Source organism: Pteropus alecto, unplaced genomic scaffold (assembly GCF_000325575.1).
Source record: "Pteropus alecto unplaced genomic scaffold, ASM32557v1 scaffold311, whole genome shotgun sequence".
NCBI classification, from domain to species: domain Eukaryota; kingdom Metazoa; phylum Chordata; class Mammalia; order Chiroptera; family Pteropodidae; genus Pteropus; species Pteropus alecto.
The window spans coordinates 274,471-299,729 of record NW_006431916.1 but is presented as its reverse complement, the minus strand read 5'-3'; the positions used below and the strand labels follow the sequence as shown (position 1 = coordinate 299,729).

Below are 25,259 nucleotides of genomic sequence, written 5' to 3'. Positions count from 1 at the left end.
TATGCTAGGCTACATGGCAAAGGAGAATTAAGGTCAATTCAGCTGACCTTCATATAGGAAGATTATTCCTGGATTATTTAGGGAGGAGTAAGGAAAAGCCAGCAATGTCACAGGATCCTTAAAAAGTGGAAAGAGGCAGAAAAAACAGAGATGGCAGCATCAGAAGGACTCTGCCTGATATTGCTGGCTTGAAGATGGAGGGATAGGCTTGTGAGCCAAGGAATGTAAACAGTCTCTAGAAACTAGAAAAGAGAAGGAAACAGATTCTCTCCTAGAAGCTCCAGAAAGAATGCAGCTCTGCCAGTGATATCTTGATTTTTAGCTCAGTGAGACTCATTTCTAACATCTGACCTGTAGACCTGTAAAATAATAAATTTTTGAAGTTTTAAATTTTATTTTTATTTAAACAATTTAAACTGAAAAAACAGTTCACTCATTTCTCCCACCCCCACCCCCCAACTCTGGCAGCTACCAATCTGTTCTCTATCTATGAATTTAGTTGGGGTTTTTTTTTTCTTTAGATTCCATATATAAGAGAGATCACATGATATTTGTCTTTCTCTGACTTATTTCACTTAAAGTACTCTCAAGGTCCATCTATGTTGTCGCAATGGCAAGATTTCATCTTTTTTATGATGAATAATAGTCTCTCATATGTGTGCATGCATGTGTATGTATATCATGATTTCTTTATCTCCATTCACTCATCAGTGGATGCTTAGTTTGCTTCCATATCTTGGATATTGTAAATAATGCTACAGTGAACATGAATATATTTTCTCATTAGTAGTCGTGTTTTCTATGGGTAAATACCCAGAAGTGGAATTGCTAGGTCATATCATGGTTCTATTTTTAATTTTTTGAGGAACCTCCATACTGTTTTCCATAGTGGCTACACCAGTTTACATTCCTACCAGCAGTGCGCAAGGATTTCTTTTTCTCTTTATAGAAACTTGTTATTTCTTATCTTTTTGATAATAACCATTCTAACTGGTGTGAGATAACTCATCATGGTTTCTATTTACATTTCTCTGATGGTTAATGGTGTTGAACATCTTTTCATATACCTGTTGGCCATCTATACATCTCTTTTGGAAAGATACCTATTTAGATCTACCCATTTTAAATCAGAGTGTTTGTTTTTCGCTATTGATTTCTATGAGTTCTCTATTAACCCTTTATCGGATATATGGTTTGCAGATATTTTCTCCCATCAATAAATTGCCTTTTCATTTTGTTGATGGGTTCCTTTGCTGTTCAGAAGCTTTGTACTATGACGTGGTCCCACTTTTATTTGCTTTTGGTGTCATAGGTCATTGCCAAGACCTATGTCGAGGAGTTTACTACCTGTTTTCTTCTAGGAATTTTATGGTTTCAGGTCTTATGTTCAAGTGCTTAATCCATTTTGAGTAAATTTTTGTATATGGTGTAGGAATTGGTTGAGGGTTTTTTTTTTTTTTTGCATGCGGCTGTCCAGTTTCGCAATATCATTTATTGAAGAAACTGTCTTTTCCTCATTATCTCTTCTTGGCTCCTTTGTTGTAAATTAATTGACCATATATGCATGGATTTGTTCATTGATTTGTGTGCCTGTTTTTATGCCAGTACCATACTGTTTTAATTACTATAGCTTTGTAACATTTGAAATCTCAGAGCATGATGCTTCCAGTTTTGTTCTTCTTTTTCACGATCGTTTTGGCTATTTGACTTTTTTTTATGGTTCCTTACAAATTTTAAGATTATTTGTTCTATATGTCTTCGAAAAATGTCATTGGAATTTTTGGTGCCTGAAGACACTGGCTTCCATCATTGAATATACATTGAATCTGTATATTGCTTTGGGTAGTATGGACATTTAAAAAATATTAATGCTTCCAGTCCATGAACCTGGAATATCTTTCCATTTATTTGTGTCTTCTTCAGTTTCTTTTGTTGATGTCTTGTAGTTTTCTATGTATCAGTCTTTTACCTTCTTGGTTAAATTTTTCCTAAGTATTTTATTCTTTTTGATATAATTAAAAATAGGATCGTTTTCTTGATATCTCTTTCTGACAGTTTGTTATTAGTATATCGGAACTCAACAGATTCTTGTGTATTGGTTTTGTATCCTGCAACTTAACTGAATTCATTTATTTTAACAGTTTCTTGATAGAGTCTTTAGGGCTTTCTATATATAGTATTGTGTCATCTACAAATAGTGACAGTTTTACTTATTCCTTTCCAATTTAGATGCCTTTTATTTCTTTTTTTTTCTTTTTTGCCTTATTGCTCTGGCTAGAGCTTTCAATACTTTGTTGAATAAAAGTGGTGAGAGTGGGTATCATTGTCTTGTTCCTGATTTTAAAGGAAAAGCTTTCAGCTTTTCACCATTGAGTATGTTATCGGTAGGCTTGTCATATATGACCTTTATTATGTTGAAGTACATTCTCTATACCCTTTGTGTCGAGAAGTTTTATTTTTTAATCATAAATAGATGTTGAATTTTGTCATACTTTTTCTCATCTATTGAGATAATTTGATTTTTATCCTTAATTTGTTAATATAGTGTATCAAGTCGACTGATAAGCAGATGTTGAACCATCTGTGCTTACCTGGAATAACTCTCACATGATCATGGTGTATGAACCTTTTGATATATTGTTGCATTTGGTTTGCTAATATTTGTTGAGGATTTTTACATCTTATGTTCATCAGGGATATTGAACTGTAATTTCATTTTCTTGTAGCATCCTTGTCTGGTGTTAGTATCAAGATAATGCTAGCCTCTTTAAACGAGTTTGGAAGAGTTTCTTCTTCTGTTTTTTGGAAGAGCATGAGAAGGATTGGTATTAATTCTTTGAATGTTTGTTAGAATTCACCAGTGAAGCTATCTGATCCTGGACTTTTGTGTGTTGGGAGGTTTTTGGTTACTGATTTAATCTCTTCGCTAGTTATTGGACTGTTTAGAGTTCCTATTTCATTAAGATTCAGTCTTGATGTAGGTTGTATGTTCCTAGGAATTCTGTGTTGGCATTTAATTGTTTATAATAGTCTCTGTGATCCTTTGTATTTCTCAGATGTTAGTTGTAATGGCTCTTTCATTTCTGATTTTATTTAAGTCCTCTTTTTCTTGGTGAGTCTAGCTAAATGTTTGTCAATTTTGTTAATCTTTTCAAAGAATCAGCTCTTAGTTTCATTGATCTTCTCTATTGTCTTTTTAGTTTCTGTTTCATTTATTTCTGCTCTAATCTTTATCTTCTTTCTTCTGCTAACTTTGGGGCTTGTTTGTTCTTTATTTTTTAGTTCCTTGAGTTGTAAAGCTAGGTTGTTTAATTTAGACTTTTCTTATTTCTTAATGTAGATATTTATCTCTATGCACTTAATTCTTTGTCTTTAACTTTTAACATTTTAATTATGATGTGTTTTGGTATGAGTCTCTTTGGGTCCATCTTATTTGGAACTCTCTGTGCTTCCTGGACTGGGATGTCTGTTTCCTTTCTCATGCTGGAAAGTTTTCAACAATTATTTTTTTTGAACAAGGTTTCTGCCCCTTTCCTTTTCTTCTTTTCCTCCTCCCTCCCCTCCCCCTTCTCTTCCAATATTAGTCTGTTTGATGCCTTCATTCCTTGAGGGCAGCTCTGTAATCCACTAGATGTGTGCCAGACGTGAAGCATGACCCTCTGGCTAAAGCTCCAGGACAAGCGAAGAGGCCTCCTTCACAAAAAGACTGGGCAGTATGCCTCAGTCTCCTATCTGCAAAGTGCCCTGGGGATGGCAGCCTGTCAAGAACTGTCTCTTCAATTGCCACAGTACCATGGGACCCAAGAATGCAAACTTCTCTGGCCACCAGAGCCAGGTGATTAAGGGGCATCCTCTGAGTGGCAGCAGACATAAAAACCAGGGTATCAGTTCTGTGTAAAGCTCTTCTTCAGAAGAACTGGCACTCTGGAGTATGGAAGGAGAGCATGAATACAGTGCCTGCCCTCCAGGGTCTCTTGAAAGGATTATAGTCACCCTTTAGATATATATTTAATTAGAAGCCTACCCCTCAGGTTGCAGCTGTGATAATTAGCTACTAGGTCCTCTTTCACAGAAGGACTGAACTTCTTAGGTCTGTTGCCACTTGCTCTGCCCTGCAGGTAGGAGTTGTTTAGGAACTCTTACTTGCTTACCATGAGTATAAGCACCACTGTCTGCGGGAGGCAGGCAATATAGAGGTGTCACTTATCAGGAGCTGCAAAAATCAGGGTGTCAGACATGGGTATGAGCTCCTTTCTGGATGACACTGATTATTACAGTCCCATGGGACTAGGAGTGCAAGCTTCCCTGGACAGCAACTGCAAAGATGAGTCACCAGATACTTGTAAAAGGTCCCTTCCCTGCAGTACTGGCTCTCTGGAACATGGCAACTGGTGGGCACAAAGGTGGTTTATGCCATTCTCTGTTCCTAGAGACAGTATTCCAGCAGAGTCTTAAATGTTTATGTTAAGTTAGATGCCTGCCCCCTCAGGCCAATACTTTAATAAAGGCATGATCAGCTGCCTCTGAGTTGGGCATTTTAAAACCTATCTCCCAGATGACTATAATTTTGTGGATCTCTGGCTGTGAGCCCCTTGGTTTTCAAAGTTAGGCGTTTGGGGGACTCATCTCTCAAATGTAAGTTCTAAAAGTTGAGGAGCCTAATCTAGGGTTTGAACACTTCACTCCTCAGGGAGAAGCTCCAGGTTTTGAATTTTCTCCCAATTGTGGGTCTCTGTTCCAGGGTGGGGTTATGGTGACATTGTGTCCCAGCCTATCCTACCCCCTTTAATGTGGTTTTCTTCTCATTTGCTTTATGTGTAGTCATCACTCAGCCAATCTCTAGAGTTTTTAAGAGGCAATTGTTCCATACGTAGCTTCATACGTAGTTCCATATGTAAATTCAGTGTGTCCCTGGGAGGAGATAAGTTCAGGATCTTCCTGTATCACCATTTTGAACAAGAACTGAAATTTGTAATATTTTAAGCCACTGAGTTTGTGGTAATTTGTTACAGCAACAATAGGAAATGAATGCAGGAGGCAAAACTACAACTTATATAGTGTTAAAACTATCAAGGAAATGATTATCACTAAAATCAATATATTGGTTCCTCTTTTGGGGAAGAGAGGGCTTATGATTAAGAAGAGCTATATTGAGGCATTTAGGGTACTGGCAATATTTTATTTCTTTGAATGTGTATGTTTTATGCAATCTTCTGCATACATGAAGTTAATATATATTGCTTTTATAACCAGAGTTTCAAGAATGCAAACATATCCATAATTTTTTAACTGAATATTTTTTAAGTTTTTTTCCCTTTCATCACATTCTTTATCTGTAAAATTATTTTCTCCATAAACCAGTAGTACTTTGCAGTACTTTCCATATTTCATCTATGACCCAACTGACTAATTCAGCCTTCCTGAATTTATAGGATGTAAAAAAATCACTCATTTAACACAAAGAAGAAGCTACTTGTCTTCCCAAATTGAAATCAAAATACAATTTAAATGGGAGAACTTGTAGGAACCCGTAGTCAGAAACTTTGGCTTTAAAAGTAGATTATGTTGTAAATTAGCTAATTCTTTAAAAATTAAGAATTAATTTGTTGAGATGTATTTAAACTGACTGTATATTGTACTATCATTTTTTTTTCTCTCCTTATTATGGGGACCAAAATAAGATAGATGTCATTGATTTCATTTTTCTGGATTTTAAGTAATTTAGCTTTATAATACAAATATTAGGAAAATTGATATTAAATAATCCCTGCTTAAATTTAAGTTTGTTGTCCTTTTTTGGTTAAATTTAAACATGTAAGGAACAATTTGCAATTGAATTCCTTTCATGTTTTCAAATTTTTAAAATTATACTAATAAAATTTTAATAAGACTTGATAAAATAATTCTTGTTGCACTTTAAAGAAGTTATTTACAGTGTGATTTTATAGGAAATATTTAGTCTAAGTACTTGATGGTCTCTGTTACTTGAGCTTTAATTTTTTTCTTAATCATGGTGTTTTGGTAAGATGATGGACTGTTTCCCAGCCTCAGTTACTATCAATCACTTCAGAGCGAAGCAGCTCTGAGGTACACAGGCTAGTAGTATCAGTAGGAAATATGTGAGTCTGGGGATATACCGGGATCCAGATGAAGACAAGAGGCAAAAGTCTATGGGGGCCATTATCAAAAGCTTTGAATTCTCATAAAGAGCCGTGTCTTGGAGGGGAAGCTTAGTACCAGTGCATTGTAGAGATTGCTTCCATTATTTTGGTCTTAACTCTTGCAGCTTGACCTGAACTCCAAGGATGAGGCAAGGTATGAATTGACAATGGAAAGTAATTCACTTAAAAGAACTCCAGCAGTCCCAGAGAGAGGATCAACAAGGTTTATATCTGGAACAAGTTACTTCAATGAAATAGAATTGTTGGAAGAAATACATAACAAGTTTAACAAGCAAAACAAAACAGATTATTCCGAGATTCTTAGGAGAAACAAAGTGACATCATAGTATAAAAGAATTAAAAAGTGAGGAGAAAAAAATCTTTTTTATGTATTAATTTGGGAGAAGATGATTATTGTTGAGACTCAAATTCATGATCTAGAACATTAGAAGAGTATATCAAAACAAAAAATGTGAAGAAGGAGAAAGAACAAATTGAGAACATGCAACAACCAAAGATATAATAGAGGAGAATTTTTCTGGTTTAAAGAAGGATTGAAAGAGCCCACTGAGTTCCAGACCAGTGTGTTATTGGTGGTGCTGAGACTAAAGAACAAGCTGCTGCTACACAGGAAAAATGATCAGATAAGTGCTGGACTATTCAGTGCAATACTGGAAACTAGAAGGTAGTAAAATAACATCTACAGATTACTAACAAAAGAACTGTACCTATTTCTAGCCAAAATATCACTCACTTATTATGGTGTAAGCAATGTATTTGCAGATATGCAAGAATTCAGGTCCTCTGTCTAGGGAAAGTTCTCAGTAAAGGATTCTCACCAAAGAATTCCTAACAGAGACCTTAAGATAGGGCAGAAGAGAGAAAACAGTGGTGAGCAAATAAATCTCACAGTATATTTAATTAAATCTAAATGGATAATGATAGAGTCATTACAACATTCCTCTGTCCTCTGCATTTCCTGAAAGTTTGCAGCTGATGCAGAAGCTTAATTAGATTCATGTTCTGTCCCTTTGACAAGACTATAATGTGATGTTCTGTTCTTCTAGTGGGAGGCATATAATTTGATTGTCTTTTTGTATAGATAGCAGCCATTAATACTCATTTCTAGATCCAGTAATTCCTTGAGGGGTGCAAAATGGTGATTTTCTCTCATTTTTCATTTGTAGCTAGAATACATATAGAGATACTTCCCTTCATCTACTTGGTTATTCAGTGATACAGTTCATATAGGGAAGGCAAGGTAAATGTTTGATTTTTATTCCTTTCTCTATCAGTTTACAAGATAATGAATTAGTTCTCCATCTTTTTTGGGACAGAGGAGGATGTGTCATTATAAGCTCGTATAATTCCATGTATGTAATAGATTCAATCCATTGTAATTATGATCTTTATTGAAGCTCAAATTGTCTCATTTTTGATCAGGGGAAACAAAGTTGGTTCTTGAGTCTTTTTGACATGATCCTGATTATTTTGACTGATGTAGAAAGGAACAGTATTTTTTGTTTTGTTTTGCTTTGCTTTGTTTTTCTAAAAATCTGAATGTTGTCTGTGCTTTTAGGAAAGTGGATTTTAGAGATACATTCATTTCCTCGGATATTTTGGTATTTCGTATGATTTTCTGTATGATTCGTAGGCGAATATGCCTTCGAATTTGTGTTACTTGAAGAGAATAATGGGTTTTATTTTTTAGTATATGTGACGACTCAAAAAGAATCAACATTTCTCAGCAGTAAGTGTAGAGGCATATGTTAAAATGGTTTATTCAATTAATATTTGATTGTTTACTCTGGATCAGTCTCCACAGTAGAACTCGCGAATTCAAACATTCCCGAAACTTGCCTATTTAACATTTCAGTAAACTAAATTCCAAAAGTTGGTTTTAAACTTAACTTACTTTTTCTTACAGATCTGTCACGAAATCGCCTCTCAGAAATTCCCATAGAAGTATGTCACTTCGTTTCTCTTGAGAATTTCAACTTATACCAAAATTGTATTCGATATATACCAGAGGCAATTCTAAACCTACAAGCTCTTACATTCTTAAATATTAGGTAAGGATTTGTGTTTTAATATTTGGTTTTATGTGGTCTTTTCAATTTTCTCTTCCCTTTCACTAAAATTTACACTATCCGTTCATATCAGCAGTATCCATGCAAGTTCTTAGGCTAAATTAACAGTATCGCCTATATTTCCCTAGTTTCTCCCTTTGTCTTTACAATAATTATCATTAGCCGGATTGGCTTGCTGCAGCAGTCTTGTAGCAATGGTTCTCCAATTACATTTTCAAATAAGCCGCATCATATGAAACTAGTATCTCTGTAATTACTTTGGTTCTTGTGATTATGATTTTTGTGTATTAAGTTCTGAATGTAATAAATGCATTTATTCAACTCCTCCATTTTTTCACATCTTACAAGAATTCTTTTGTTATTTTATTACATTGTAAAAGTTATAAATGTTCATTGGAGAAAATGAGCAAATGTAGAAAAGTGTAAAGGAAATTCATAAAAATGTTTCTGAGTTATAATTGTAGGTGATCCCATTAGTGGGAGTATAAACTGGTTCAACTTTTTAAGAGGGTAACCAGTAAGTATTTTTCATTATTAACAATAAACAATTTAAATATTATCTGTAAATAATAATAAGTAGTATTATAGGTGATCTTTTCCATGTTTCCAGGCTTTTAGTCATATTTTTAAATGTTTTCCTCTTGTCATGAAATATCTTCTGGAAATATTTTTATATATAATCACTATCATACAGTTTATATACTTCTAAAACTCATTTTCCCTATCAGTAACTTTCTTTCAGTTTTTTGCCATGATAAAAGTAATACTAGAATTTTATATGTAAATGTTTATTTTTCTCTTTCCTTAAGGTAAATATCTAGGAGTAGAATTATTATCACATTAAAAGCTTTAAAGATCTTGAAAATGAGGGGCAATTGGTGCTAAGGATTAAAAAGTTAAATCTACATAAGTAAAATTTTAACTCATTTTTATCCTAATGATAGATGTGTTTTATTTTACTTTTAATTCTGATTTGCTTGTTTTTGTATAAATAAGATTTCTTACCTATACTTGAGTGGTATGATATATTTGAAATCACAAATATGTCACTTGTTTTCCATAGAACTATATTTGGATCTTATGTACATTTGATTATAATACTGGAATGATGAGGGAAGTAGATTACAAACACCTAGGTTTATACCTTGGAAGGAAGAAGAGGATAATAGTATCCACCCTATTTTAAATCATTTTTTCTTATATAAATTTAACTTTAATAAAATAATATGTCATATTTATATAGCACTTCATTATTTACAAAGGTGTTTTATGGTGCAAGAGCCCTGTAAAATTGGTAGAGACGACAAGCTTTGTGCAGTGCCAGTATTGTAACCAATGAGGTTTATCTGAGACACGATTATTGCTAATTGAAAACTTAATTTGCAGAATCTCTAAGATGCCGATAGGTTAACGCTGTGCTTACAAGCTAAGAAGTGAGGAAATGAAAGCTGGAACTCAAGTCTAATATCCTATTTCTTTCTTGCAAAACTTATATATATTATTTTACTGAGTACAGAGTGGGAAATAATGGAAGTATTTTTCTTGAGTAATAGGCTCTGACTCTTCTCTTTTCTACTTACCCATTTTAGTCGGAACCAGCTGTCAACATTGCCAGTACATTTGTGTAATTTACCATTGAAAGTCTTAATTGCCGGTAATAACAAATTAGTCTCACTTCCAGAAGAAATTGGACATCTCAGACATTTAACAGAACTTGTAAGTTAATTTTTTTTTTTTTGATTACTATATATACACACATACACACACATGCATATATGTACATACATAGTCATACTCTTTTATATGGTAAAGATCCATTACTAAGGTGTGTTTTTTAGTTATTTTTAAGTATTGTTAATGGAGTTTCACTGATTGATCAGTACTCAAGTATGTCAGCAGAGATATTAAGGAACTGTCTACGGCCATGCCACCCTGAACGTGCCCGATCTCGTCTGATCTCAGAAGCTGAGCAGGGTCGGGCCTGGTTAATACTTGGATGGGAGACCACCTAGGAATACCAGGTGCTTGTAGGTGTAATTAATAATGCATTTGAACTTTTAGAATTAAATCTTGTTAATAGCATCAATATTCTGATTTTTGGTTAGTCTCTATAAGGAAATGGACACTAACTACAAAGGTCAGGCTTATTTTTTTGCCTTACATGCTTAGAACCTATCTCCCACTCTAAAGAAAGCTCGTCTTTACTGCTTTATATTTCTAAGAAGCTTAATCTTCACCTACTACTCCTTGTTGCTCCTGAGTACTTATGGTTTGGACATGGCAATAGACTTTTCTCATTAAATCTTCACAATAACAGTAGCAATTAGGTACTATAATTATCATATTACAGCTGAGCAAACTAGCACTCAGGTTAAGTAATTTACCCAAGGTTCCATAACTGAAGTAGAATTTGAAACCAGTCTACTTTAGCTCCAAAGCTCATGTTTCATATTTCTGAAAAGATCAAATACAATTATGTCTATTGAGATTTGGGAGTATAGTTCCATAGTTCCAGGTAGGTTTATTAACAAAGATGGACATCATAAAAAAATACTATATACTTATAACCTCATATTAGCTCATGTTTTTTTCCAGGTGGATTATGAATATGAAAAGTCACATGTAATAATTCACAAATTCATGAAATCTGGAGTCTAGATACTAGACCACCGTTTATTTACAATTAATTAGATCTAGGAAGTAAAGTCCAAAATGTATGTTCTGTGGCATTTCTTCAGAACTTGTGTTAATAACATGAACTAGTAGTAAATTATACTCATGATTCAAATTCTGGTTTTCAAATCATTTAAACTTTCTGTTTCTATTTACTGAATGCTAGGTACTTAAAAGGTAGATATCTCTTGCAAAGAGTGCTTTTAGCTTTCTACAAAAGAAGTTAATTGATATCCTCAGTCATATAAACAGCTTGTGGCAGAGTAAGAATTAGCAATCCTAAAGCTCCTGATTCCTACTTGATGGTCTTTCTACAACATCCTTATTCATTTTTTTTTAATGAAAGTAAACTATATCTTTCAACATACACATTTTCTGAGAGAAGTATTATAAATTGCTATTACTTTCTGGCTCAGGCTCCATTTTCCTATCTTTTCAATTCCTTTTAGAACCCTTTTAACTTTAATGTCTAGAACATTGGACTAAGAAGTCTAGCTTCAGATTCTACTTAAGATAGTATGTGGTAGGAAAGTAAAAATAATATTATTTTTTCTAAAAACATTTTGGGAAAATTTAAAAATAATGTCTGAAGCTTATTGAAGTTTTTGGTAAGTAGTCTTTTCTAACAATGTCTGTTAATATTTTTATTCATTTATTGGAGGAATTTGAAGGGTCGATCTGGCATCTTGGCACTTTTATTAACCTAAGCAGCTTCCTGCTGCTACACATAGGTTTACAAATTATTCTGGTTGGTGTAAGAATTATGGCATCCTGGATATATTAATCTTGGAACCTATAGTCAGTTTCTTTTTAGAACCAGTGGAACCAGAATCAAGCTATTTTCCAAGATACCAGAAGGCCTACCTAATATATGTACTGGAATCAGGTTGATCACATGCTAATAAAGTAGTATCTATTTTTTCCATAGCCTTTTGAGTTATGTGTACTTTATTATTTTCTCCTCACTTTTAGTTTGATAAAGAATGATTTGAGTCATCTTCAATTCACTTTTATTTTATATTCTTAAACAGTTGAACTGATATTTTGAAAATAGAGTTTTCTTTTAAATAATTTTATTATAATTTTTATCATTTTTTCTAGCTTCATTAGAACAATATAAATTAAAAATATTGTTTTATTTTACCTTTTCACCAACTTATTTATTTGATCTCATATTCTAGGCCTCATACCCACATCTTAAGTCATTTAATTTTAGTTCTGCTCACAAAATTAGTCGTGTATAAAATATAATCAGTCGAAAACCTGTAACTTTTTTAAATTGTTAGTACAAATTATTGTAATTATTCTTTGATGGAATCAATTTTTTTTCACAACGAGGAGGGACCACAGGCATTATCTTGTCCAACCTCATTTTACAGATAGTTTAAAGCAGACAAGTTTATAATATTAGAATAATTCTTTACTTTGTATCTTTTTTGAAATAGGATGTTAGCTGCAATGAAATTCAAACAATACCTTCCCAAATCGGTAATTTGGAGGCCTTGAGAGACCTGAATGTAAGAAGAAATCACTTAGTACGATTGCCTGAAGGTAAGAACTATGAAATAATTATTTTATCATTATTTTTTTTATATTAAACGTCTCTCAGACTGATGTGCATAAGACAAAAATGTATAAGAATTATAGCTAATATTTCGAGATGTACTGGTTTATTCGACATATGTTATCTGTACCATTGAGAATTTTAAAAGTTAGACTTTTAGGTGAAAAGTTTGATAACTATTTACCAGTGATTGTACTTTTAGATCTTGTTAACCTGTGTAATTGCTAACTCAGGGGTCACTGGAAGTTTCAGTAAGCATAACTACTTGAGTGACATATAACATATTTTTGATAAGAGGATAGTTTAGTATAATGAAAAACATTCCTGAAATTAGCTGACTTAAAAATGGATTTAACTTGAACTTAATAATTTTATCCTTCACTGCAAATACTCAATAGAGGCTAATTATCCATGTAGAGGTGATGGATAGAGTGAATAATGAATGGAGTGAGGGACTGCACTAGGAAACTGGCTATCTTAGGCTGACTCTAAGTTCGTATATTTATTTGAATGATAAAATTGATTAAACAAATTAAGTATAATTTATCAATTTTCATAATACAAATTTATGGAAAAAGCTATCAAAGAAAGTAAAAATGGGGAGAACTATTATTTTATTAGATCAGAATTTATATTTAATTTTATAATGGAAAATTTCCCATATATAAATGAGAGCAATGAATCACCCATCTACAATGGTCATCAGATCATGGCAACTCTTGTTTTATCTATGCTGTCATCCACTTTCCTTTAGTCTGTCCTCTAGAATCTAGAGACATTCATCTGTAAGTGTTTCAGATTATGTAGCAAAAAGATAATCTTCAAAAGGTGTTTTCATGACGATAATTCTATAGGTTCTTCAACAAAACATGACTTCTAGTGTACAATAAATATTGAATTAACTAATGATGTCTTTGCTTCATTATAGAATCCAAATGTTTACACTAATTTGTTCTAACATAGTTCTAACATACTAATGTAGCTTTGACATTTTGGATCCCAAGTCAGAAAGTGACTTTCCAGTCCACTCTTATACATTTACTGCAACCACGCTACCCAAAATCCTGCATATCTTTCCTCTCACTTGGCTTACCCAGTAACCTTCATACTTTTTGTCTTCAGAGCCTGCCTCATTTTTTCCTTATTCTGCCTTACAGCACATCAGGAATATGAATGAAGGCCTCAGCAGAACTGACCAAAATCATGACATAGGACCTTATAACCCAAACTTTTTATTTAGGATTACCTTACCCCTCTACGCAGGACTCACCTACTATAGCTAATCTTTAAAGGCTTGCTAATGTAATATTACTGACTCCATGTGAAATCAATCAATGAAAATATTGGGGTTTTAGTGAAAATGAACATTTGGGGTTTCAGATGACAACTGCAATCTGATAGTTTTGTCATCTCATATATGAATATACCTATATCTTATTTTGAATGTGTATTACTAAGAAAATTATGAAACTACCAAATAGTTTTAAATGGGTTTTTAAAAATCAGTTTGTCTTGTAATCTCAGCATAGTCAATTAAACTGAGATCTCAGGAAAACCTTATTCCAGCAGCTACACAAGTTAGTGTGCAAGTTCATGTTAATTAATTGGTGGTCTCTAACATATTATAATTTGGTAAGTAAGATATTACATCCTTTGTTATATTGCCCTTTTTATTTTAAATTAATTTTCACTCTTATTGTCAAATATTCAAAAAATCAAATAGTATTAAATAGCTTAAAATAAATAATAGCATTTCCCTGCCTCAACCTCCTGCCACCCCAGTTTCGGTGGCCAGTAACATCTACCTTCAGTTCCTTTGACTACTTCTACTTTTATTTGCTGACATATTTCTATTGATGGTCTTTTTATAGTTATTGCTAGATTTGTCAGCTTTGGCACATGTCAGCTTCCTATTATGGTAGAAGAGGATTTAACTTCCTTACACTATCACACCTTTATTTCGCTCTTCACATCTTCCCAGTGTAGTTTTACCACAACTTTTGATTAAATAATTATTTATTGTTTGTATTATTATAACTATATAAATATTGTTCCTGCCATTCCAAGTGATATACTCTGATTTCATTTTCTTTCTTGTATACGTTGTTTTTGTTGTTTTTCCAGTCAGTAATTCCTTGTGTTTTTTTTTTAATTTGCTCAGTTTTTTATGTACCTATGGCTAATCTCTCCCTCTTTTTCTAACAGCCTTATTAGTCAAACCAATCAGAGTATCATTTTTTATTCCCTGCATATTTCCCTCCTTTATGCTTTTTTCCTTTTCTTCCAGTCTGTACTGGTTGTTCTGTTGTTGCTGCTCAGCTTTCTTCTTTGTTGAATACTCTTACCTCTAGATTTCATATCTTCCTCTTTTTTACTGTTTTAAAAATTTCAGTTCTATTAAAGTATAAATGACGAGTAATTCCTCTTTCTTACTTTACTCTCTTGTTTTGCTGGGTGGTATCTTCTAGTAGTTTCCAAAGAACATGTCATGAGAAAACATTTTTTTTGAGACTTTACTTGAAAAGAAACATCTTTATTCTATGCTCACCCTTGATTGATAATTTAGTTACAGATTCTAGGTGGAAAATTATTTTCTCTCAGGATTTTCAGGTCTTTTGTTCACTTTTGATTTTCAGTGTTAAAAATTAATGGTTGAAATTTTGATGCTGCTTCTACTTCCAGTCCATTGTTTGTGATGCATTTTTTTTCTCTCTGTAAGATTTTAAGATCTTCTCTTTTTTTCCTACTGCGGTGACATTTTATGATGATGTGTCATACACAATATGAATTGTTTTAATTTACTGTACTAGGCACTTGGTGGGCCTCTTTCCAAACCAGAGAGTCACATCTTTCATTCTGGAAAATATTTCTATCTCTTTTTTGATAATTTTCTGTCTTCTGTTCTCTCTGTTCTCTCTTTCTAGGTTTTTTTTTTTTTTAATTGATATTGAACCTCTTTAATTGATCCTATGATATTTCTTATCTTTTTTATAATTTAGTTCTTTGTCATTTTGTTTTACCAGGTGGTAAACATTTCCAACCATTTGTGTTCCAACCATTCTTTTGAATTTTTAATATCTGCTATCATAATTTTCATTTCTGAGAACTTATTATTCTGATTTTTTTTAAAACCCCTTTCTTGTTTCAGTAATTCAGTATCTTATCTCTCTGAAATTAGAGGTAATAGTTCTAGTTTTTCAGAGTTTTCTTCTGTTCCCTATGTATTACCTGTTCTGAGTTCTTTTCGATTGGTTCGTGTGTTTTGATTTCCATCTAACATGTTGGAGGCTTTTCTAAATGTCTGTGGATCATAAACTGTCAGTATAGAGCTGATTAGAAGTTCCAGGCATACTGGGCAGGGATTGTACAATGATAATTAAGCAGCAAGCTAGATATTTTGGGGGAGGAACTTTATATAAATATCTAAAGTCCTTTTATATGGGACTATATAGTTTCTCCAGAGAATGATATTTTATTTCTTCTACATTGTTTATGTATATTCCTAACTACCCACATTCAAGAACTCTGGGGATGGGGTGGGATTGGGTAGGAAAGTGTTGAGGTCTTGCCATTAAGTGTGTAGACTTTCACTTAAATCCGCCATTTTCTTTTTCTTTCTTTTTTTTTTTTTTTTAGGCGAGGCAACCCTTGGTTGACCTCACAGATTGATTGCAAGGACCTTGTCAGCATACAATCCTTTATTTTTTATTTTTTACGCCTACAGCACCTGGTCTTCCTAGGTAGTCTCCCATCCAAGTACTAACCAGCCCTGACCCTGCTTAGCTTCCAAGATCAGGCGGAATCGGGCTTGTTCAGGGTGGCATGGCCATAGACCTCTATTTTCAGCTGGCACCTCATCCTGACTTTCCATTGTGCCTGGGGTCCCTGAATTCAGAGCCTTTCAATTCAGTTGCAGTAGAGAATAACTTGTTGGCTCCTGTGGTGATTGGAGAGGGGTAGCGCCCTAGCTGCTTGAGTTGGGGTTGGGAATCTATAGGCATCTCTAAGTTGTTATTTATATAGGCTATTATCTCATCTCTTTGTTATCCCCATTATCCTGTGGTATCAGGCATTCATCTTTCTGAAGTTCTGTGAGGGGTCAAACAGCTTGAATTTATATATATTCCCTACTATAAGTAAGTAGATTTCATTATACACCACTTTGTTATATCAGTTAACCACTAAGAAGGAATGGAGGTAAATATTCATGGTAAATCCACTGTGTTTAAGTAGAAGCTACTGTAAAAGTTGTCTAGTTTTGAAATACATCTTATCTCCCTGCAGAGCTGGCAGAGTTGCCTTTGATACGGTTAGACTTCTCCTGCAATAAAATTACAACAATCCCTGTTTGTTATCGGAACCTCAGGCACCTACAGGTGATCACCCTAGACAACAACCCGTTACAGTCTCCTCCTGCACAGGTAAACCATAGTTGATTTGAAGTATTTCATAAACTTTTTGGACAAAGGATGAAATTTTAAACTTAAATTCTATGTGTTTATGTTTTTGTTGCAAATTAAGTTCTTTTTTTAAAAAAAATCTTCTAAAGTATTCTTTAGAAGACTTCAATAAATGGGGTAGAAGTTAAGTACTGTTTCCAGAACTGTTTTTCTTTTCATTAAACTGACTTTTTTTAAAGTTATGGGATTCTTCCTTAAAGTGTTTCTAATAAAATTTGAGTTAATTTCTTTCTAGTAAAACTTGAATATAAACAATGTAAATACTAGAGACAAATTAAATACTTAGCTTTCAGAACTAAAAATTATCAGTGCATTTATTTTGACCAGTTTTTATGCCTTCCTGTTTTCTAAAACCTTAAGTTCCTCATTCAGTTAGTTTGATCATTTATCAATGACTGAAATAAGCTATTTAATAATAAAGTAATTATAAGGTAGTATTATAGATTCCAGACATCCTACAATCTAAAAATTTACTAGCCTATATTTTTCACTGTAGCTTTTTTAACTCTAAATCTAATGATGGTGTTGTACAAGCCTCTGTATGTTAACCATAAAACTTCATGAGTAAGCTTTATAACTATAGAAAGCTTTATGTTTTGACTTCGTCATCAGGTAGCAACATACATATATGCAGCTTTACTGTTTAATTATCTCCTGCTTTTCTCTCTCATGGATTGAAAACATGATTGTACATGATCATTGGATTCCTGATAGCAAAAGTTGCTAATATAATACATGAGAGAGCAATGCTTTAAAGCCCTGATTATACCTAGCTAATCAATGATAAGTTTACTTGGTATTCTGTTTGTAATCATAAATTATTTTATATGTTACTGAAACTTTATTAGTGACTAGAAAACAAAACCTATATTTATATCACTTAAATACCTAAAATAATTGTTATAGGTATTAGATTTTTAATACTACTATAGGTACTTGATAGAAATACCTTCTACTTCTAATATACATTAAGTAAAAAGCTGATTGTGATAAAAGAAAAGAGACACATATCTTTCAGATGAGTAATAATTTTGGTTGCATTTATGTGTTACTTTATTTAGATATGTATAAAAGGCAAAGTCCACATATTTAAATACCTGAATATACAGGCTTGTAAGATTGCTCCAGATCTGCCAGATTATGATAGAAGACCCTTGGGTTTTGGCTCCTGGTGAGTATATTCTATTCTTTTATCAATCATATTCCATCTCACAGGGAATCAAATACAGTGGACCCTTAAATCTGCCGTAAATGTTTGACTAAAGGGAAGTAACCTATTTTGACACATTTTTTTTTCCAGAATGCTTATATTAAGTAAAAGTTGATGACATAGATGTGACAGTGGAGTTCTAAGCCAGGGTTTCTGAACCTCAGCACTGTCGATATTTTGGACCAGATAATTCTTTGTTGTAAGGAGCTGTCCTATACATTGGAAGACATTTAGCAACATTCTGGCATCTGTAGCACTCTCTCAGTATGACAAACAAAAATGTCTCCAGACATTGCCAAATATCCCCTGGATGGCCTCAATTGAAAACCACTGGTCCGAGTGACTTAGATACCAATCTTGGCTCTGCTGTTAACTAGCTCTGTGACTTCGGGCAAGTCACTCAAACTTTTTAGGCTTCATTTTTTCCATAGGGAATGAAGAAGTTGGATTCGATGACCATTAATGTCACCTCAGGATGTTTTAGTCTATAAATCCCTCCGTGACATAACACCTGACTTATAAGGTCATCTACTTGGCATTCTCAGCCATTTGGAACAATCTTAAGTAGCAGGAATTAAATTCAAAAGACCTTTAAACAAACAAAATAGATGTCTCAATGAAGGTGCAGTACTGCTCATAGACTTTACTCAAAGAGAACCGTTAAGGCCTTCCCTTAGAACCTGTCACATTTTATGTAAAAGTGCCGTCCTAATGAGCTTGCTTCTCAGTATCCTAATCTGAAACTAACAAATTTCTATTATGGTAGAGTATCTAAAAGCAAACATACTTCTTTTTAGATTTGCTTAAACTTTTTATTTATGTATAGTTAGTATATAGTATTATATTAGTTGTATTAGTTTCAGCTATATAATGTAGGGATTCAACATTTTTAGACCTTACAGTGTGATCACATTGTAATTACAGTGTGATTATTCTAGTAATAATCTGTCACTGTGCAAATTTAGCACAATATTATTGACTATATTCCCCTTCACCCTTTTCACCCTTATTGTTGTAGGTATTAGATGCAGAGTTCCTACCCCCTCCATCCATGTTGTCACGAATGGCAAGATTTCATTCTTTTTTATTACTGTGTAATATTTCATTGTGTTTGTGTATGTGTATATCATATCTTTATCCACTCATTTATTGATGGACACACAGGTTGCTTCCATATCTTGGCTATTGTAAGTAATGCTACAATGAACATATGGATGCATGTATTTTTTCAAGTTAGTGTTTTCGTTTTCTTCAGATAAATACCCCAAAATGGAATTGCTGGGTTCTATGGTATGTCTATTTTTAGTGTTTTTGAAGAATCTCTATACTGTTTTCCATAGTAGCAATATCAGTTTGCATTCCTACCAGCAGTGCACAAGGGTACCCTTTTCTCCACGTGTTCTTTGTTGACTTTTTTTTTTAATTAGTTTGTTCTTTTTATTCTTAGATTCCCCATATAAGTGAAATCATATAGTGTTTATCTTTCTGACTTAAATAACTCCTAGGTCCATCAAAGCACTATCTTTTCCATCCCCTTCCTTTTAGTCTGTGTGTGTCTTTTAATCTGAAGTGAGTCTCTTATAGGCAATATGCAGGATTCTTGTTTTCCTTTCCACTCTTTTAGTTGGAGCACTTAATTCTTTTCCATTTGGGGTAGTTATTGATAGGAATGTAGTTGTTACCATTCTTTATTCTTGTTTTTGATACATGTTTTTTCTTTTTAAAGAAGTCCCTCCAATATTTCCTGTAAAACTGACTTGGTGGTGATAAATTCCTTCAGCTTATTTTTGTCTGGGAATCTCTATTTGTCCTTCAACTCTAAATGATAGCTTTGCTGGATAAATTATTCTTGGTTGTATATCCTGGGTCTTCAACAGGTCGAATATTTTTTGCCAAGCCCTTCTGTCCTGCATAGGTTCTTTTGAGAAATAAGCTATCAGTCTTATGAGTGCTCCCTTGTAAGTATCTGTTTTTCTCTTGTTGCTTTTAATATTCTTTCTTTATATTTAGCCTTTGGCATTTTAATTATGATGTGGGCCTCTTTGGATCCCTGATTTTTGGAATTCTCTGAGCTTCCAGGGATTTTATGTCCATTTCCTTTACCAGGTTAGGGAAGTTTTCCATCATTATTTCTTCAGACAGTTGTTCAACATCTTGATTTTCTTCAGTTACACCAATCAGATGGATATTTGGACCCTTAATAGTGTCTCATATGCTCCTTAAATTATTTTTATAGTCTTGGCATCTTATCTCTTGCCATTCTGATTGAATGTCCTTAGCTTTCCCATCCTCTAGATAGGGCATTTGATCCTTTTCTTTATTCATTTCGTTTATTTCTTTGTTTATTCTCTTTGATATACTTCTCATCTCAAATAATGTGTTCTTCATTTCAGACTGGTTCCCTTTTATAATTTCCATTTCCATTTTTATGTTTTTTTATCTCTTCGTCAAATTTAACCAAAAGTTCATTGAGTAACTTTATAACCAGTGTTTTGAACTCTGCATCTGTTAGATTACTTGACTCCATTATATCTGGGTCTCTGTTCTGTTCTCTCATATGGTTTCTGCTTCTTTGCCTTCCCATTTTGGATGCCTTTCCGTGTCTGTTTCTATGTACTAAGCAAAGCTCCTAAATCTCCTGGTCTTGTTAGTGTGGATTTGTGAAGTAGCTGTCTAGTGGCACAGTCTTGAGAGGGGTTCAGCTGCAGGCCAAACTTAGCCTCAGCCTCCATCCCTCCGGGCCACCTGTTAAGATTCAGCAAGCAATCCACAGATGCTGTGCTTACATTTACCTCAAAAGGCCACACCAGAAACCAAGGCCAATGTGTGAGTCTAGGCTCTGCTCAGCAAGGAGCACCTGACTCGCTGAGGATAAACCTGGATGTGGCTTGGGCGGACCCATAAGTTGGGGGGGAGGCGGGGTTTCAGAGAATCCTCTGGGCAGAGCGACCTTGATCCAGTTTGATGACCGAGGGCCCTGTGTCCTGTGCACTGGTAAAGGGAAGAACTCAACAGGGAACAATGGATACCACCAGCACTTCTCTACAGAGTGAATCTTTCTGGGCCATCACTCCAACAGTGTCTCCTTGTAAATCCTTGATGCCCCCTGCGTGCAGCCGAATCCGCACTGGTGTTCAGAGCAAGCAGGTCCGTCACCACGAAAATCCGCTCTTGAACACGACGCCTTTAAGAGGTGTCTGCCGCTGCCGCAGCCTCCATCTCACTCAGCCACTGGAGACTGGGCCACCCCACATCCTCGCCCTGTCCTACTTTCTGCCGTTGCAGGGTGCTTTCTTGGATTTCTCCCTAGTTGTGTGGCTTGTTTATTTAGATCCTAGGTGGTTTTTCCTTGGTGCTGCTCCTTGTTTCTGTCACAACTTTGATTTGGTCGCCAGAGAGATGAACAGAGCCTCTATCATCTACGCCATTTTGGTTCCACCTCGACTTTTTGATAATAGCCATTCTGACTGGTATGAGGTGATACCTCGTTGAATTGCATTTCCCTGATGATTAGTGATGTTGAGTATCTTTTTCTGTCTGTTGGCCATTTAAAAGTAGACATACTAAAAATATAAAATGTAATTTGAAGGAAAAAATAAAACTGTAAAAAGTAAACACATTAAATAAAAATTTGGATTGTTAACTCTGAGAGAAAGTAAGATTCAGTGCGAATGAGGCATAATGGGGCTTTAAATGTATTAATAATGTCTCATGTTTGAAAAGCTATGTCTGTTGTAGATATTTTCATCTATGATATATCTCATAATTTTAGGATTTAAAGTCAGAGAGGCTCTAAAAACATAGCAGTTTGACACCATTAGGAATATATGCAAAGACCCCTCCATATTTCAGTAATATTTTAAGTTATATTTTAGCATAGTAAATAATGATGCTTATTAAGAAAATGCTAAAGTATATTAAGCTGTATCATTTGCAGTAAAGGGAAATATGCATCATAGTTTAATTTTTTTCATCAGAAATTATTAGAATTAAATATTTAAGTATTTATGCTAAGAGAGATAATCTCAAGCTATCTGCAAATTTCACTTACACAGAACGCTGTTTCTCAGGTAAATTAAGTATTACTCCATACAGATTTGATTTCTGCCCTTTGCCACAGACCATGCCTTTCTTATTCACCACTGTATCCCTAGCTCAGCTGAGTGTTTAGCATATACAGTAGATGCTCAGCAAGTATTTATTGAGCGAATGAATAGGCAGTTTGGTTGTGCAAATGTTATTTCTTTGCTTAAAGTCATCAGAAACAAGTTCATAATGACATTCTGAGTTTTTTGGTCTGGCTGTTAGATTGAAGATTTGCATAGATACTATGAAGGATATTTAAAACACCAGTTCGAATCTGGTAGTTTAAGCATGCAATATTATAAGTTTTTATGTTTACACAAATACACAAGGAGAAATTGACCAAAATAATATATACCCATAAAAGATTCCTACCGAGAACATCTTCACTCTTAACAATTTTAACTCTGAAGACTGAAAGCAAGTATGTAATATTAAGGAGGACATAAAAGATTTTGGCAGATGGTAAGGCTTACGTCTGACATGCTCTGGGCTGGATCTGAGCCTCTCTTAGAGGATGGAATTTGGCAGCAAGAAAGGTATGAGGGGACCCAAACCATTATCGCCAAGAATTTTTTATTTTCTCCATTTACTGTCTCTTTTCTTTCTTCATTTCTTTTTCTCCTACCTCAATTAATTGCTTATAATATAGAACTCTTAGTTCTTATTTATTGAAGTTTTGGTTTTCCTATTTAAATATTATGTTAAAGGTATTCTATTCCTGTAGTCTTTAAAGATGAACAATAAAAGTAGCATTTATTTTATATAAATACTAATTGATTTTCTTTACCCTGTTTGTACTCTATAACAGTAGTTCTGAGAATCAAATGACCCATGTGTGAAAGTGTTTTACTGACCATAAAACCCTAAACAAATATTAGACATTTTAGTTACTAGCTGTCTACTGTAATCTAGGACCCATTTAGTCCTAAGAGTTGTGTCTTGCTAAAAAGAATTTTTATTAATCCTGTAGTTCTTCAGGCATTCAGTACAAATTAGATGCTGTGATACTTTTAATTCTTCGATGTAACTTTCTAACTACTTTTATATAACATAAAAGCAACACACAATCTTCCTTAATTTTTTAAAGATCACAAATGTTTAACTTACTTCCAGATGTAAATATTTCCAGCTCTTTTAGCAAACTGCACTGTTGCGATAACATTTTCATTTTATGTAATGGCACACATTTTTCAGTAGCGATCTATAGTGACCTATGCTTTTCTGCTGAAATAATTTTAAGCAGATTTATATTACAGACTCAATATATGTTTTTATGATGATGTCGCAGTAAAACAAAAGTCAGGAAAGACTAAGCCACTGGTAAGAAAAATCCTACCTCTCTAACCTCAGTAATGGAATTAATTCAGTATAAGCTTGAATTTGTGAAAGCAATGACCATCCTCTATTATGTTTGTATTCTTAGCACCTAGAGCACTGCCTGGCTTTCAGTAAATGTTTGGTGAACTAAACTCAAACGAAGCAGATTTAGTGACTTGTTATAACAGGAAATGTTCTTTTAAGGGTGTATTCTTCACAGAATGATAATTTTGATTTAATGCTGTATACCAACCAGGCTTTGTGCAAGTCCTTAGCTGATGTTTCTCAGTCTTTACAGCAACTCTGTGAGGTAGCTGTTGTTAACCTTTTTTTTTTTTGGTAACTTATAAGTTAAACGAGTCATATAGCTAGTAAATGATGGAACAAAGCTGTCAGTTTAGACAGTTTAGATCTGTTAAACTATATGAAAAAAAGAACAACTGCGTTTGAAACTCCTCATTGTACTGTACTGATTCACAGTTCATATTCCTCCTACAGAGAAGCCACTTACACATTTGAACCCGTGTTATACCTAGTAGTTTATTAGGTAAGCTGGACTTTCTAACAGGGCATAACTGGAGCCTGGCTAGCAGAACTCTTCCTGGCCCCCTAAAGGCCATATTTATACACAGAGTGATCATTTGTTCTGGTTTTCACGTGACTAAGGGGTTTGCTGGGACATAAGACTTTCAGTGCTGAAACCAGGAAAATCCCGAGCAAATTCAGAGAGCTGGTAAACTTGTATATCTCAATTTAATCTTAGCAGTTTAATCTCGAGCGAGAGCCAGTATGTGAAGAAGCTAAAGGTAACCAAATAAAGAAGATAAAATGATAGCTTAATGCAAATATTGTATTGATTCTCTTTATGTTGCCCATTTGAAAAATACCACAGCAAAATTAGGTTTATTTTGATTGGCCACTTGATGGAAAATACATTACAGTATATAAAACAGTATCCTCTAGAAATCTGAAATATGTTACTTGAAAAACTTACATAATATTAAAAAGTATTTTTCAGTAAATCTTGAATACACATATTTCTTCTAGCAGCTGCAGAAAAACTTTTTTAAGTGCAGCTTAAATATATATTTCATTAGAAAGCTTTTAAAACTAGTCACCTTGGCCTGACTTAGCTGTGATAAAACGCACTTAGGACCTTTCCTTAAGAAATGCTAACAATTGGGAGAGCTAGATGAAAGGCAAATGATATTGTATTACTCTCTCAATTCTTATATAGATATGAATTTTCCCAAAATAAAAAGTTGGAGGAAATTAACTTCTTTTAGAAAAGTAATTTTAGAATTATACCAAGAGGCTTTTTGGGGGGAGGGAGTGCAAAAAGAGCTTTGTGGAGGAAGGTAGGAAAATGAGGAAGATAGCTTTAAAGTACCTATATTTTTGGATCTTTATAATCAGAGTGTATTTAGCACTGGACAAATAGTTCTGTATATTACCACATACAAAATAAGATCTTTATCAATAAAATAATTGACAAGTTATTAAAACTGTCTTATATTCATATAGGGCTTTTTGTTTCTTTTTTTTGTTTTTAGTTGACATAAAGCTTTCACCTTATATGGAAGTCATATGATTAAAAATGGTAACCTTATTTTACAAAGATTAAGTGACTTCTTTGAGCTAATGGTTGGTAAGTGGTAAACTGATACCTTATTTGTGAAATCCAAGTGCATTGCTCTT

The 25,259-nt window shown here is 33.8% G+C and overlaps 1 protein-coding gene and 3 pseudogenes across 9 annotated transcripts in view; 3 read left to right on the top strand and 1 right to left on the bottom strand.

Annotated features, from left to right (window-relative positions):
• The window catches only part of LRCH3 (leucine rich repeats and calponin homology domain containing 3), a 97,834-nt gene that overhangs the window by 28,395 nt on the left and 44,180 nt on the right, over window positions 1-25,259 (top strand). For all 9 annotated transcript variants that reach the window (XM_006906135.3, XM_025041853.1, XM_025041850.1 and 6 more), the window contains exons 2-6: window positions 8,089-8,233; window positions 9,841-9,967; window positions 12,370-12,475; window positions 16,773-16,909; window positions 18,010-18,119. In XM_006906135.3, coding sequence (XP_006906197.1) covers window positions 8,089-8,233; window positions 9,841-9,967; window positions 12,370-12,475; window positions 16,773-16,909; window positions 18,010-18,119 — 625 coding nt within the window. The remainder of the gene's footprint in view (window positions 1-8,088; window positions 8,234-9,840; window positions 9,968-12,369; window positions 12,476-16,772; window positions 16,910-18,009; window positions 18,120-25,259) is intronic.
• LOC112473682 lies at window positions 9,558-9,711 on the top strand (annotated as a pseudogene).
• LOC112473929 lies at window positions 10,166-10,285 on the top strand (annotated as a pseudogene).
• On the bottom strand, window positions 16,204-16,322 carry LOC112473985 (annotated as a pseudogene).